The sequence below is a fragment of the Pelmatolapia mariae genome, linkage group LG3_W (assembly GCF_036321145.2).
Source record: "Pelmatolapia mariae isolate MD_Pm_ZW linkage group LG3_W, Pm_UMD_F_2, whole genome shotgun sequence".
Taxonomy (NCBI): domain Eukaryota; kingdom Metazoa; phylum Chordata; class Actinopteri; order Cichliformes; family Cichlidae; genus Pelmatolapia; species Pelmatolapia mariae.
Genome location: NC_086229.1, coordinates 62,778,204 through 62,794,492, shown reverse-complemented (window position 1 = coordinate 62,794,492; position 16,289 = coordinate 62,778,204). Strand labels below are relative to the sequence as shown.

The following is a 16,289-nucleotide window of genomic DNA, read 5'->3' as shown; positions in this document are numbered from 1 at the left end:
TGGCTCTCATGAGAGCCTTTAGTGTTCACTTTTATAGAGGATCAATCTCTAGATTGCAAAAAGGTGGCCGGAAGAAGACCTTCATGCCAAAACAATTATAAAAACCATTTAATACAAACTCAGCAGTAGTGAAAAGCCTTTTCTCAGCACTCATTGGATTTGACACAAGGGCTCCTCCGATATGACTGCAGTCAAATCGCATTAGAAATTTGTAACAGTGCCATCTGTGGGTCAGAAAGTGACATTGCAGTTAACTGTCCAGAACCAGTTTTGCTCATTATATGGGATGTCCACTATAGCAACCCTTCTCGTAGAAAGGAATTACTCAAAGGATCACATGTAGTATCACCTATAAGTTTAACGTGCAAGTCAAAATTATCAGTATACCCAGTGATACAGACTGCGTTATACGATAAAATACTATCATACTATTATATCAAAATTCAATAGTTTTTAGTTCACAAATTATTTGGGTTATGAAAGGAGCGGTGGCGTGTGTAGAAAGTTTTTGCAGGGGGGCACAGATTTGGAGAAGGGTGGCAGATGTAATTGGCAGATAATGTTAAAAAAAATTCTGCCAACCGTTAACCATAATTCAGTAACGCTATAAACCTAATAACCGAATGCGCTTTTAACTCTTATTAGAATGAGATTTTAACCACTACGGTGCAAAGTTTTTACATACTGTGTTGATAAAGTACAATAGATACAATCAGTGCCTTTGTCAGTGTTTATTCAGCATTCAAGGACAGCAATATTTGGATAGTATTTTTTCTGACATATAGTGCACATATATTTTGGGCAAAAACATTTTTAAATATTAAAATATGAACATTTTTAACATACAATTGGCAAATTAGCCTATGCAAAACTTTAAAGCCGGTTGGAGTGGACACGATCCATTTTGTGTAACTATTTTTAAATCCCCGTAGCACTGCCGGAGGAGTTGTACTTACATCTTATGCCATCAGCTTGTCCTAGGTCACAGTTTCCTTCCACATATAGCTTTACAAAAACTGCATAAAAAGCGCTTGCAGCAACAAAAACATAATATTCCAGAAACACGCTTTGCAATCCGATCAGCTGTTCATAACACTTCCTACGTCCATCAGCGTGAACTATTGCATGTCTGCCGTGCCTTGCCCGAAACCGAAAGTGACGTCATTTTGCGGCAATGTAGTTTTTTACCATTTAGAGCCTCATGAGCCTATACTGGTGTTTTTAAAAGTTATCTTTGACTTTATGACTTTCTGTGTCGTTTCTGGGATGCTTTGGACTCATATTGCACTGCTGGAAATAGTTTATTTTGATGCATATGCTGCTTTTTTTTGCAAATTTGCATTATAATATTTATTTTCCTTTTTCCTGCAGTATATGAAAATTGGTGTATTTTAAAAATAAAACTACGAAGACTCTTAAAATAAATTTCCTGTGGTGGGAAACTAGTTTGCACAACATTTTTGTATTTACAGTTTTGAGGGATAAGCCTCTTAAATTTCTCTAACTAGAAATATATGTTAAAAAAAACAAAAACAATTTTCAATTTTTTTGTAGTTTATTGCACTTTTTTGCAATTTCTGTAAGCACTACGCACTTAATGCATACATATTATTAAAATTTAGGCTATAATGGTTGAATTGATGTATATCAACTTGAAATGCTCCCAAAAATGGCACTACAGCATGTAAAAATATAATATAAGCTCTGGTGGACTTGGTTCTATGGTAGGTCTTAAAGGGTTAAAAAAAAGAAGATAATCTTCTTACAAACTGGTGTTTGATTTTGAAACTGGAAAAAAGTGGGGAAACAAATGAAAAGACTAACATTTGACTGAAACCTGGAAGCAAGTAAATACCTTCTATACCTTCTTTTGATAATCGTTTCAGTATAAACTGTGCAAAAATAAACCTCTTGAACTTTTAATAAGAGTCTGTTACATGTTAAGAAGACAAGAAATAGAAAAACATTTGTAAACAGCAGGACTTGCATTTGCAAAATATTTATGTTTTGAAAGTGAACATTTACTTGACAATATAAACACCCCTTCCTTATTCATTCTCACACATACCTTCATTCAGAACTCACAGGTGATAATGATGACTGTTGCTCAGTCCACCTTTCCCTGACATTGCTCTCTGCTTCTGGTTGTATTTTAGCCTTCTTAAGGAAGAAATTCTCAATATTTTGAGATCTTTTCATTTTTCCTATTCTTTTATCTCTACTGGTTGCCCTGAAGTAATAAAGATGATAACTTAAGTCACAAACAACAACTTTCCTGATGTATGATCTTGACTAGAAGTCACAGATGTCAAATTCTGGCCCTCATGGACCCCTATCGTGCATGTTTTAGATGTAACCTATACCAACATAGCCAATTCAAATCAAATTATCCCCAAACACCTAGTTGTGCACAAGTCTGTAAATGATTATTTAAATCAGCTGTGTTGAAGTATGGAAACATCTGAAACTGGGAGGACCAAAACTGCACATCCCTGCATTGAACATGGCACAGCCATTTCATGGGGTGAAGTACACTCTATTAATAACAGATAGGATAAGTAATGAGAGAAATTAGCTAGACCAAACAGTGGTGTAAGTGCTGCTTTATGGTAAACTTTGGTTATATTGATGTATAAAGAACAACACTGGCTGATGATGAAATACAGTCAGCTGGCATGGTGACACTGCCATTATGAACCTGCAACCAAATCTGTAGGTCCCTACAGCAATGTTACGACTTGGATTATATCTTAGAACTCATAACTCTTATGCTAGCTCCCCCCAGTACCCTACTGTCTGAAATATTTGACTTTTGCAATAATTCTTTAAGTGTTATTTTTTCCTTGGTATTATAATTTCACCGAAGTTTACTAAACTCTACAAACTTAATATTACTTACCGGGACATTTGTTTTCTCCTCATTTCCTATGGTAAGCAAAACTATAGAAATTTGTTTTCTGCGGTGCCGCCTTTCGTGCTTGGCTGTCCTTCCTTTGCTGTGATGCTCATAGTGCAGAAGCCGATGCTGCATTCACTTACACACGGATATCTGAGCTTCACTGTGAGAACATAATCGTACATTTGATATTTGATTGAATTTTATTGTTTTAGCTTCGGGGTGGCACCTGGGGTGGCCAGTCTGGTTGGGGGCTGGAAACGCCACAGGAGAGGAGCGAGCTGAAAGATCCGCATTTCCGTATTTCCTCGGAATCTCCCGGAGAAAACACGCAGATCGCTTGTTTTACGTTGTAAAAACCTGATTATTAAAACGTCACATGCGATCATTTTTAAAAGTACGACAGTTTCACCCGATGTGACTACTGTAACCAGTAGTGTCCTTTTTTTTTTTGGCTAGAAATATATTTTATTTAAGAAAGATGGCGGTGAACGTGGCTGTTTTCAAAGCCTGGATTATATTTTCATACCTAATGTTTTTTATGGGCTTATAATCTTTTTGGAAACTAACGTCATAAGAGCTCCTCCCATTTCTCGTGAACAAAGAGCCGTTCATTCTAATCTACTCATCTTGAGAGCATGGAGGGAGCAGGGCAGCTGCACTCGTGGACGTTATTGTTTCTCCACTTATGCTTGTCTGCAACCGCAGGTGAGTGTATGTGTGTGTGACTTTTTGGACTATGTGGGGAATCTCCAGCACATATGGCATTGTGCATGCATACATATATGTATTATTGATCTTTTAATGTGTATGGCATGTTAAAACTGCAGCAGATTTCATTCTCTTTGTTAAGAGGTGAGATTCAAAATAATATGACACCATTTAATAGATTTATTAGTAGATTTATTACATTTATTTATTAGTAGACTGACATTTTATGTAGGGCAGCAAGTCTTTCTGTGTGGAGTTTGCATGTTCTCTTCATGTTTGCATGGCTTCTCTCCACGTGTTTTGGCTTCCTCCCACAGTACAAAGACATGCACTAAGTGGGGTTAGGTTAATCGATGATTCTAAATTGCCCGTAGGTCTGGGTGTGAATGGTTGTCTGTCTTTATGTTCAAATGAGTATTTATAAATCATCGAACCAAATGTATCTCATAACTAAATGTATCTCATTAACAAACATATTTCCCATAAGGAGCATAGTATCTTAATACTGAAAAAGCATGTGGGGAGAAGTCGTGTGGGTTTCAGTTATTGTTTTCTCCCTGGGAACTGTTTTGCAGCCTTTAGCATGTGGGTGCGTGGAACCTATAACCATATCCTGTTTGTTAGAGTTTTATATCTGATGGATGTAACTGGGGAATCACCCCCATGTCACCAAGAGATGTCCAAAGAGTCTGTTTCCTTTCTTTCTTTTTAGTTCTAACAATTATTGGAGAGCCCAACCATGTGACTTCACAGATTTTTATATCCATACATGCATCACATATTACATGTGATGATGCAGAATAACAGACTTTCTCAGCTTAATACACACTGGTCTTCTCTTTTGTCCTGTAGACCTCGTAAACATCACAGCTGAAACTGGACAGAATGTCACTTTGTCATGCAGAGCCAACAACAACAACCTCGTTACATTTCTGGAGTGGAGCAAACATGGTCTTAGGAAAGGATATTTACTTTTGTACCGTGATGAGCGGTTTGATCTAGAGAACCAGCATTCATCGTTTAAGAATCGGGTGGATCTGCAGGACAGACAGATGAAGGATGGAGACGTGTCTTTGATTCTTAAAAATGTGACGCTTGATGACCGTGGAATATACGAGTGTCGCGTTGAGACAAAAAGAAATCGCAGGAAGAGAGCGAATCAGGATGACGACCCCGTTGTCATCATCAGCCTGAATGTTGTTCCTCCAGGTGAGGTGAAGCTGCTTCCTGGTTGTTGATGTTTGTTGTCGATGGGGATGTGTGCTTGGATGTTGCAGAGATGTGTGGCTGTTACTCTTGGGGGCTGCGGATGGTGCGGTTGTCATGGTTCCATCTCCATCTGTCTCTTGTTACTGGGGGACATCACTTCAGCTTCCTACCCTGATTATAAAGTATATTTGTGACAAAGACACAGACATTCTCTCTCACTCACACACTGCATTACGATTTTTGATTCATTTATGTCTATATTTTGCAGTTATTGTGTTCCAGCTGTTGTATGTTTGTTTTTGTTTTATTGTTGTTTTTTGTTTGTTTTCTTACATGTACAGCAGTTGTCAATACATTGTGCATTTCTATTTGTACTCTATCCTTTTGTCATATATCCCCCCACTTCCTGTTTTTCTTGCCTGTCTTGCCTTAAACATTGTCATACTATAGGATACTGCAAATAATGTGATATCTTAAATAAAACAAGTAGAAGTGAATGAATAAACAGTCAAAAGATTTACATGAAAAAGAGGAGCATACAGTGACTTTATATGCACTTTATATAACTTGCATTCAGATCACAATTCTGATTGCAAAGCTGTCAGACAGGATTAAGCAATAAACAAAAAACAACCCTTGTTTATGAGACTTTGTAGAAAGCAGCTGGTCTGAGTGATGTGATCAGAGTGCAGTAGATAATGTCTGACAGCAGTTTGAAGAGGAAATGGATTCTGTTCTGTTCTTCACTCATCACCTACCTGACAGCTGACACCTCACACCTGTTTCTCACCTGCAGGTCAGACAGGAGGACACACAGAGGATGGAGGGATGAAAGAACGGGGAAGTGAAAAGATAGGGAGGCATAGCTCTGTCTGGGTGGCAGTTTCTGCTGTCCTTCTTTTGGGTGGTATTGTTGTGTTTCTGATCTACAGAAAACATAAAACAACACATAATCTGGACTCATACCAGCGTCCTGCTGAACTACAAGCTGTTTAAAATGTGTCACATGTTTCTACAGTTGAACTGTCAGTGCCCATGCTGCTGTTTCCAATCCTCAAACCTTATTTATTTGTTTTTTTTTATTATTCTGTTTTGCATATCAGAAGGCATTACAGCTCTGCCCTGCTACAGGAAACTGAGAAAGGCATAATGTGGTAACTTTATCTCTGACTGACTGATGTGAAAGTCCCTAGCATTACATTTCCCCTGCAGTGTTGTGAGTCAAATTTCCAAGATTACATTTTAATAAGATTACCAATACTTCCCAATATGTTTTTTAAGCTTTAAATAGTTTGCCAAGCTCATGAGTGACTTATGGATGTTAATTCTGTTGAGTTTGTGTTGTTTGATAGTTACATTATGATTAGTTTAACCAACATTGGAGATACTGAAAGCTTTTAAACAGGATAAATTGCATTAACAGGAAAAGAAAACAGGCGTGTTTCTTTTTTAGCCTTTGTAATGATTGTTGAATAAATCTGCCTGTAAGTGTTAATATGAACTGCACTGTAAGAACTCACGTGCTGAAGTACAGAGGAAGAGCTTGTTGTGCAAGTAGTTACAGCACGGTTTACCCACATTTATAGCATCCACCGTCACATTAATGAGCAGCCCAGTGTCAGAGCAGTCGGATTTTAATGATATACAATAATATCTATAAATATGTACAATACACACCTTTTCTTTCACCCTGTGATTCATTTTCTTTAAAAGAAAGGGAAAATGACTAGCGAAAGACAGCAAAGATGAGCGTTTTGATAACAATCTTAGTCTATTGTCTATTATCTCATGCCTCGAGCTGTTTAATGTCAGTCACTTCTCATATGTCTTTCAGTTTCAAACAATGAAGTTTATTCATGCCACGGAGGTGATAAAATAACATACTGTTCATATAAGAAGGGAAACCTGCTGTTAGAGGAACTGAAGTCTTGAAATACCATGAGTATGAGTCCACAGACCAAATCCTGAGAACAGAGGAGGTGAAGGAGTAGTTAGTTAAAACTGTTCCAGAGATATCTGATTAAAACAGGTCACGTACCTCAAAGATTTGAATTTTAAATGTAGGCGCAGAGTTTCTGCTCGTCATCTGTGTGCACTCTCCTCTGTGTTTGCTCTGTTTTATTTACTCTGTGCTTCAGGATTCAGTATCGAGATGAACACAGAGCAACAAGAACCAAACAAGCTGAACTGAAACTGTTTGGGATTCTGGATAATTCATTATTATATTACAAGTTATTTGAATTTTAAAAAGAGAGAGTCGTGTTTAAAGAAAGATCATAGCCAAAATAAAGACGCCCAAACAGATTTGAATAAATGGAAAATAATCCATATTTTACCACATCAGCATATCTAGTTAGCTGATCAAAAACAAACAAAAAACAGTGTACAGAGAGAGAGAAGAGAGCAAAGCAAACAGAAACACACGCAGGTGAAACCCCCGAGCTGACAAACAGCACTATGCAGCAACTCATCAGGGAAAACTGAGGCCTTAAATACACGTGTGGTAACCAGGGAGATGGAAACCACCAAGGGACACACCTGAACGAAATCAGGAAAAATTTAGATGATAAGCAAAACTATATAAAATGCACAAGGACAAGAGAAGTCGCACAGGGGCTTTCTAATACAGCGATGGGGACTTTACATGATACCTGGTTAAAAGGAAAACAGGAAAAAAGAAACTCAGGGGATTAACAAGAAATGATAACTATAGTTACAGAACATGAAAGAAAACTCAATCTTACCTGAAAATAATTTATAGTAACTCAATTAGGAACAAAAGTTAGAATTTGAAACTCTAAATAACCAAGAACTGACCAAGTAAAGGTCAAAGCATCCAAAACTGAAACGTGAAAACCAAAAATAAAGGGTCACAGAGCGCGCGCTAAACATGTACAAGTTTACAACATTTCTTTTGCGAGTTTAATTCTTTAAAAAGAGTTTATGATGTCGAGATCTGTGTGTGGGTGTTAACATCTTTGTAGGGACCAAAAATTGGAAGTTTACTATACTTGTGGTGACCAACAGCCATTATAGGAACCAGAATCCCAGTCTCCACCAGTTTGAAGGCATTTTTGAGACTCAAAATGTGGTTTTATTGTCAGGATTACAATTAGGTTATCGTTAGGTTTAGGGTAAGTGTCAGGGTTAGGCATTCATTTCTTGATGGTTAGGGTTAGGTAAGCGACTTAGGAAAGCATTATGTCAATGAGATGTCCCCACAAGGAAATAAATAAACACGTGTGACTATGGGAAACATTGCTGTAGAGTTTTCTATGTTAAATGTGTAGAAAAAAGGTGACTCAGATGCAACAAATGAGTTCAGTACAAGTTAAACAGCTGGAGCTTTGAGGCCCTCTGGAAGATCTTATAAACAGGACAGACTCTCATTTATGTGTTTCTAGCACATTTTTTTTTTTTCACAGACATCTCTATGCACAACATCCATGGTGCACAGAGACGTCTGAACATTCTTAATTGTTATTTGTTTTAATTTATTATTTAATTATTGTTTAAAGCGTTCTTCGATATGTAAGCATGCAATATTGTGGGCAAAATCTTTAACACCAGCTCTAATTTAGACCCTCCCTTTGCCAAAAAAAAAAAAAAAAAGTTGTACTGTATTGTATTGTCCCCACTACAATCGTAAACATTTTATTGGGCACTGCCATATTTTGTGGACAGTGTGGGCCCAGTTGTTTCCTGATTTTCAGATGAATACTGAGGGTTTGCCCACAACGAGTCAGGCATGTTTGCTGGGAAACTCTCCTAATGTTTATATCATTGTTATCTGAACTTAGCTGTACAGTAAGGCTGCTTGTGGAATTAAATCATTAAAAGATTCATAAAAACGCAAAGATAATGCTTCATTTCCAGCTGTGATGGAGTTTAATTCATTAGTGAGAGTTTAAAATGAATGCTGCAGTGTATCCTCTGCTGAAAGAGGTAATGGAGGAATCATTGCACCTGTTTCTTAAGCACTTGGAGAATCCAAACAAGTGTTCATGTATGGATATTACACATAACATGGTTTGATATGTGTGTATGCTGTATGTACATTTTTTTTCTAAAAGTTTATCTTTCTGTCTTTGTCATGTAATGCTCTGTATTTAATAAAGTAAATATTATGATTCAGACAGCAGCATAAGACACTTTCAGTTTTTGAGTGTTTTTAATTGTTGCATTTTTGGCATCACCTATTTCAATGTTGTAAATGAGTCATCAAAATACATCAAAATAAACTGTTCAGTTAAAAAATGTATTTGTCATGGACATAAGTATAAATGAAATCAGCAGTTTCTTGTAATTGCTACACAGAGCTCTTCATAAATATTGGAAAATCAGTCTTTTTTTGTGCCTGTGTGTCTTAAAGAGATTTATGTGTACTAATATAAGCACATGGCAACAAACTGTTTTTTATTATGCATACAGTGAAACTTACCCTAATCCTTTGGTGGAAAAAAAGTATGAAGATTTTTAATGTGTAATGAAAGGGGGAAAAGGAGATTTTCAATTAGAATGACCTGAAATTTCTTTTTTTTGTAAGTAATTTATCTGCTATTGAATGTGAGCGGTCCTGCTTGAGCCACGGTTAGTTTCAGTTTTGCAAAAGTGATTATAAAAGCTGTTTGCTGCTGTTGTTTGGCTCATATAACCATAATCGCTCAGGTATCCTGCTGAACCAGAGATGAGAATATGCCGCTCGCTCTCCTGAGCTTTGCTCCAAGCAACCGATGGTGACAAATCAAACAGTCGCTGATCATCTTACTAATAATAACCTTAACTAACCTTTAAAACACATTTTGAGAACAGTCTTGCATATACCTTTGGTAAGCCTTTATTATTATCAGGTACAATAAATCAGTAACACAATGAATAAAACAGGCTTCAAGTGTATTACATAAAATTATACAGAGATTTTGTTTGTTTTTACTTTTGACTCTGACTGACCAAAGTGAATTTTAAACCAAGCACCCTAAAATGTAAGTCCAGTGTATGCTGTTCCAGCTAGCATCTCCCCCTCCCACTGTATGTGTTATACAGTCTCAGGCTTTTTGTAAATTGGCACCTGTTCATGATGTCATGTTGGCTGTGGTATACTCCCAGACTCCTGCCTCTTTGGATCTGGTGCTCAGGGCCTGTTCCTGTCACGATCAAAGCCTCTGTGCTGGCCTGTCCAACATTAATCAGCACCAGCCAGGCTCAGAAATCTTTTGAGCCTGGCTGATCGAGGTGTGCTGTCCGAGATGATGTCTGCCTTCATCTAAACTGTTTCTAAACTTTATCTAGATGTTTCCTTGCTGCATTGAGCTTATGAGGCACAGATGTTTTGAAACACTGCTCCACGGTGTGGTTGAAAACACCCACATCACCTGACCATGAATGATTGAGGTTTTTGGTGTGTTTCACCTTTTTGACAGGTGCCAGGATTCCCATTTTGACCCACCAGTCATTTGTGCTGGAGCTTTTAATCAGTGAATTACTGCTTGAATACTACTGTTTCAATGCCCGACTATACTGTAACTGGCCCAGAGATCAACCCGTCACCCTTTGCTCTGTTTTTTTTTTTTTTTTTTTTTTTTTTTTTAGCAAAGACAGCAAAGTTTAAAGTTAAATCAGCAGTGGAGGTGTTGTTGCCGTTCTGTTTTAGTCTGTGCTTCACAATAGCTATAACAACTTAGTGGTTGTCATGGCTCCCATTTCTGGTGAAACTAAGTCAACAGAAACCGAAACATTTAATACATGACAAAAATCTAAACCTGCAGGCAGCTCCAGGTCCTGCACAGTATCTTATATCTTATATAGATAACAAATAGATCAATAGATGTGCTCCAGCACAGCGGGCTGATCACTTCACTGCCATACACAAAAAAAACCTTTGGTTCAGCACAGCTCCTGTCTAAATGTAAGAGAACCTAGCATCTTTAAGCCTTAAAGTGCACTTTCATTGTTAATGTAGCGACTTCCACAGTCATTAGAGGCCGGGGATGGAGCCTGCCTATTTGCCTGACACACTGTCAACTTTACTCAATAATGCGAGAGGTGGAATTGCTTGCTTGTATATTAAAGTGCTTTGACAGTTTACAGAGTAATGTGATGAGCTCCCGATTCAGACTCTTACAACATCACAGGCTCTAATGCAACAAGGGAAAACTCATCGTGCAGCGGTCAACAAAAACTACAGCTACCCAGTAGAAAACAGACAGAGCTGTGAGAGTGAAGATATGAAGATATTACACAAATTTAACATATTTACATGTAGAATGAAAAGAACCTTGTAGCTTGTCTGTCTAAATTAGTACAAGTACAATGAGACTCATGAAGGAGGCTGAGATTACATAATTGTTGTTGGAGCTGAAAAAGAAGAAAACTGTTAGAAAATGCATCAGATCCACATGTATTTATGTTAGAGCGCCCTCTAGTGGAATTTGGTTTGATATGACAGACTTTAAATCAACATAATAAAAATCAACTTTCTGTGCTCTGTGGACAGATTTAAAACTCAATTACTGATGTGGTACTTATGTGGAAAAACGCCAGGAAAACTTGATATTAAATCCAAAATCCAAATATTCTGAAAATATGTCAATAATTGTGATTTGTGTTTTAAAAATGTCTCAGACAGTGGCATTTTTCATTTTCAATCTGCTAACAATTTATGGTGAATTCTTTATTCATAAATTTTATACTTAGCAACAAGAAACTTCAGTTTAAAATTTTCATCAACCAGAGAGCTTTGAGCACAACTCCAAATCTGCAACAGACATTAATTTTTAATTTATATACAACTTCTTCTGTGGATTTAGAAAATAAATGTCTCATCATTATTTAATATGCAGGTGAGCTCTGGGCTGGAGGATTATCTATCTCTACCTGCTTGAACATAGTGACGATGATGCAGTGAGGAAGTGTGCAGTAGTTTGCTGAATGAGACTTTTAACTATCATTGCTGTATATATGCTGTATTGAAACAGTTGAATTACATTCTCACCACCCACCGCAATGTGTTTGATGAGGGTCAGCTTTCGTTCAAGTATCGCACCTGAATTCTCTTAAATTGACCAGCAGAAGGCGACCTGTGGTTGTGAAAAGACTTCTGAAGTGTACAGGAAGCAGCTCCGTCACTCATGGTGGTCATTAAAAGAGTCAGAGATGAAGATTAATCAGGATTAAACAAGATAACGTGAACAAGGTTTAAGTGTTTATTTTTTTAAAAAAAAATCTGTTTAGCTCTGTGCTCTATGTGGGAAACAGTGTCTTTATTTAAATAGAAGACCAGAAAACATCAAATTGTGGACACAAGGGGTGGACAAAGTCAGCAGCAACATGCTGTGGTGTTTAATCGATGCTCTGATACGAGGCAGGATGGATCCATGTGACCGTCACAGCACAAATCAGAACTCATCAGACCTGGAAATGTTTCTCCAGTCTGCTGTTGTCAGACTTTGGTGAGCCTGTTTGAATCATAGCCTCAGTTTCCTGTTCTCAGCAGAACCAGCCTTTTCCTGATGGGAACACAGAACCAGTTCTAGTTTGGTCACCACCACTGCATCCATGGAAAAGGGGAACTGGTCCAAAACCTAAAGGATGTTAACTCAGGACAATTAACATCCTGTAGATCTGGGAGCCGATCAGAGGAAAACATGCATTAAAGTATGTTTTTGTCACATTAGTTGAAAAGAAAACATCCAAATCAGTTTCATGTGATGTGTGAAACATCTGGATGAGGTTTCAGTGTTTACGTGCACATCAGAGCATCAGTGCACTTGGTAAATCCTTTGTTCTTTCTCTCTGTAGTCATAAAGGACCAGGTTAACAAATTAAAACATAACCCTGTTTTACAACATTTATAACAGCTGTTTTGTTTTTAAACACTGTCACAGTTTATGGGATTCATTATGTATTCTTAATATTTATTGGTAAAATAATATTTGTAGTAAAATTGTCTGAAAACTGCAAGAAAAACAAAAACAAACATGAAAAACAAAACATGGATCACTTTGATTCCAGCTTCAGTTTTATTCAGGAAACAACAACAGTCGTATCAAAAGGCACTTTATCTTTACAACATTAGAACCACAAACTCCTAAAAACTGACTGTAGCTCAGGTGGTAGAGCAGGTCATCTACTGATCGGAAGGTTGGTGACTCGATTCCTGGCCTTCCCTAGTCTGCATGCCAAATATCCTTGGGCAAGGTACTAACCCCAAATTGCTCTCCGATGCATCCATCGGAGTATGAATGTGTGTGAATGTTAGCTATGAAGCACTTAGAAAAACGTGCTTGTGTGCATGGGTGAATGCACAAATCGATGAGTAGAAAAGCCCTATATAAGAACCAGTCCATTTACTATGAACCGAGTCAACAATTCAGAAAGATTCTGATGAAAAATTCGCTTTTACAAAATAAATAATTATCCCTCATAAAATCTGATTTAGAAATAAATATATTAAAAACAGTGTGCTGTAACAGAGTTAAGACGTGTGGAGCATGATGGGTAGCACTGTTGTCTCATAGCAAGAAGGCCCTGATGACACCATCAGGTCGGGGTCTTTCTGTGTGGAGTTCGCAGGTTCTCCCGAGTCCTCAGGCTTCTTTCCACAGAGTTAGGTTAATAGGTTTTATTGCGAGTGGTTTTCTGTCTCTGTGTTAGACCCACGACAGACTGGTGACCTTTCCAGGGTGTACCCTGTGTCTTGCCCTAGGACAGCTGGGATTGGCTCCAGCGCCCCCCGTGACCCTGACAAGGCTAAGCAGAGGGCGCAGTACAGCACAGACTGGACAGACAATGAGGAGCTAAAGGTACAACTTCTTCTTTGGACAATTTGTATACAACTTAAAATTAATTAATAGGTGTTTAGGTTTCATGATTAAACCTCAGACCAGCTGGAAAAAACTGAAACATTTAAAACAGACTCAAGTTTAAATGGAAGCTGGTAAGAACCCTACTTCTGTGGTTTAAGCTTTCTGTAGATCAAAACACCAACTCCAAAAGGTCAAACACCACCTCCACCAAGTCCCGAAGCAACACTATCCCTCTATCCATCACCTCCAGCAACTCCATCACTTTAGCCACCATCATCAACAACTCGCTCCCTCTAGCCGCCAGCGCCAACAACTCCCTAAACAACTGGCTCCCTCTAGCCACCAGTACCCGCAACTTCATCACTTTAGCTGCCACTGTCAATGACTTCCGAAGCGGCTTCCCTCCATCCTTCTTCCCTCCATCCTTCTTCCCTCCATCCTCTGTGTCTCCTCCTGTCTGACCTGCAGGTGAGAAACAGGTGTGAGGTGTCAGCTGTCAGGTAGGTGATGAGTGAAGAACAGAACAGAATCCATTTCCTCTTCAAACTGCTGTCAGACATTATCTACTGCACTCTGATCACATCACTCAGACCAGCTGCTTTCTACAAAGTCTCATCAACAACATCTTTAGAAACAAACATCAACAACCAGGAAGCAGCTTCACCTCTGATCACACACACACTCAACTCTACTCACTCACCTGGAGGGACAACAACACTCAGTGTGAAATTGCTGATGGATTCCCATAAGCGTTTTTCTTTCGTGAAGACACGACACTCGTATGTTCCAGTTTCATTAATCGTTACATTGATCAGAATCAGAGACACGTCTCCATCCTTCATCTGTCTGTCCTGCAGATCCACCCGGTTCTTAAAAGATGGATGTTGAGTTGAGACTCAACAAAGGAATTATCGGTAATATTATTTTAACAAAGTGCCAAATTCTAGGCGATGAATGCTTTCCAACACCAACCCCTCCAGCTTGAAATGATTCAACATTGCTGATTTCCTGTACAGTTCAACATGAAAAATATCAGATCGAGATCGTGTTCAGAGAAACAAAGATGTTGGTGGGACATTTATGTCAAAAAACTGGAAAAGAAGAAGTAATAAAGAAATGAAATTTTTATTTTCAGAAACAAGAATCACAACAATCTATACTTGTGACTATTTCACAAACTCCCACCAGACTGTGTCGCCGTCCCATAAAGCCTAATAACCACCAAAAACATTTTTGATTCCTGATAAAAGTTTGGTAAACTAACTTCTTTAATCTGTGTTTTTTTTTTTTTTTTCTTGTCGATATCACGCTGTTTATAATGCTGTTGCATATTTCTCAGTGTGGACAAATTCAGAGCTCACATTCAGCGGCAGCAGCTCCGACACAGACGCACAGCAGAATGAACAGTGATGCACTTCCAGGCATTTTCGCTCCTCCCCCTCTCCAGCCTTTGGTTTGCCATTTTTACCTCCCAAATGTCGCAGAGGAGCAACTTTTCCTCTTGTACTTTCACCTTCTACCTTTAGGAGTCACCGCAGAGGATCATCTGCCTGCACTTTACCCGACATCGTCTCCAGTCGCACTCTCACTCCTTCAATACATCATGGGTCACATGTTGATTTTGTGTAACATACGTACATAAGATATATATATATATATATATATATATATATATATATTAGGGGTGCAACGATACACAAAATTCACGGTTCGGTTCGGTTCGATACTTTGGTGTCACGGTTCGATATTTTTTCGATACAAAAAAATGTTCATGCTTCTTTAATTTGTCATTTATTAAAATTATAAATATATATTTTAACTGAAAAGTACAGTTTTTAAATGTAATGTTGCTGAAACAACAAAGTAATAAAAAAATAAATCTGATGGAGAAATCCCTCATCTTTGGAAAAGAGAGTTTATTACAGAAAAATGGCTCTTTCCAAAATAAAAGCTATACTATACCCTTCTTCTGGGCTATATTCTCAGCAGCATATTAAACATATCAGGTCCCCATAAGGAGAATCATGTGCTAACAGCTGTCTAAATGACTCGGGTAAAGTTTGTAGCATGCGTGCTTGTTGTTTTTGTCTGCTTCCAATTGTCTTTGCACTAGGATGATGTCGGCGTAAATGTGCAGTCATATTCGTTATGTTCCCACTAGTGCTGTCAGCATTAATCTGAAATGACGTTAACGCCACAACACGGCGAATCTCCCTTAACGAGCTACCGCGGATCGACCCGTGCTTGGGGCTGGACGGAGTCAACACTTTAACGAGCTAACTGCGCTAACGCAGTAGTTCCCACCCATGTAATTGAGCATTGCGTGGCACATCCGACATACTGTTTTACTTTTGTCCATGACGCTTACCTTCAGGGTCATGCTTCACATGAAGACCAAAATAGTTCCAAAAGCCAGATCTGAATGCGGGCGGGGGAGGTTCAATTTGCCATGTTGCAACGAGCTTAGCTTCTGTCTTGCTAGCTTGCGCTGCGCTCAGTGGATCTGCGCTCGACAGTGCAGCCTAGGCGGAGTAGTCAAACGCAGATCCACTGAGCTCTCAACACAGACAGCATCGTCAGAAGAAAAGTTGATAAAATAAATTAAAAATGTTGTATTGTTCGATACACATGCGGACCGAACCGAAAGCACTGTATCGAACGGTTCAATA

At 38.4% G+C, this 16,289-nt stretch overlaps 1 protein-coding gene across 1 annotated transcript in view; it reads left to right on the top strand.

The window, feature by feature from the left end:
* The first annotated feature begins 3,446 nt into the window (after positions 1 to 3,446).
* LOC134624718 (CD226 antigen-like) overlaps positions 3,447 to 16,289 on the top strand; it is a 309,325-nt gene continuing 296,482 nt past the window's right edge. The window contains exons 1-2 of the mRNA XM_065470215.1: positions 3,447 to 3,604; positions 4,460 to 4,816. Coding sequence (XP_065326287.1) covers positions 3,535 to 3,604; positions 4,460 to 4,816 — 427 coding nt within the window. The 5' untranslated portion in view covers positions 3,447 to 3,534. The remainder of the gene's footprint in view (positions 3,605 to 4,459; positions 4,817 to 16,289) is intronic.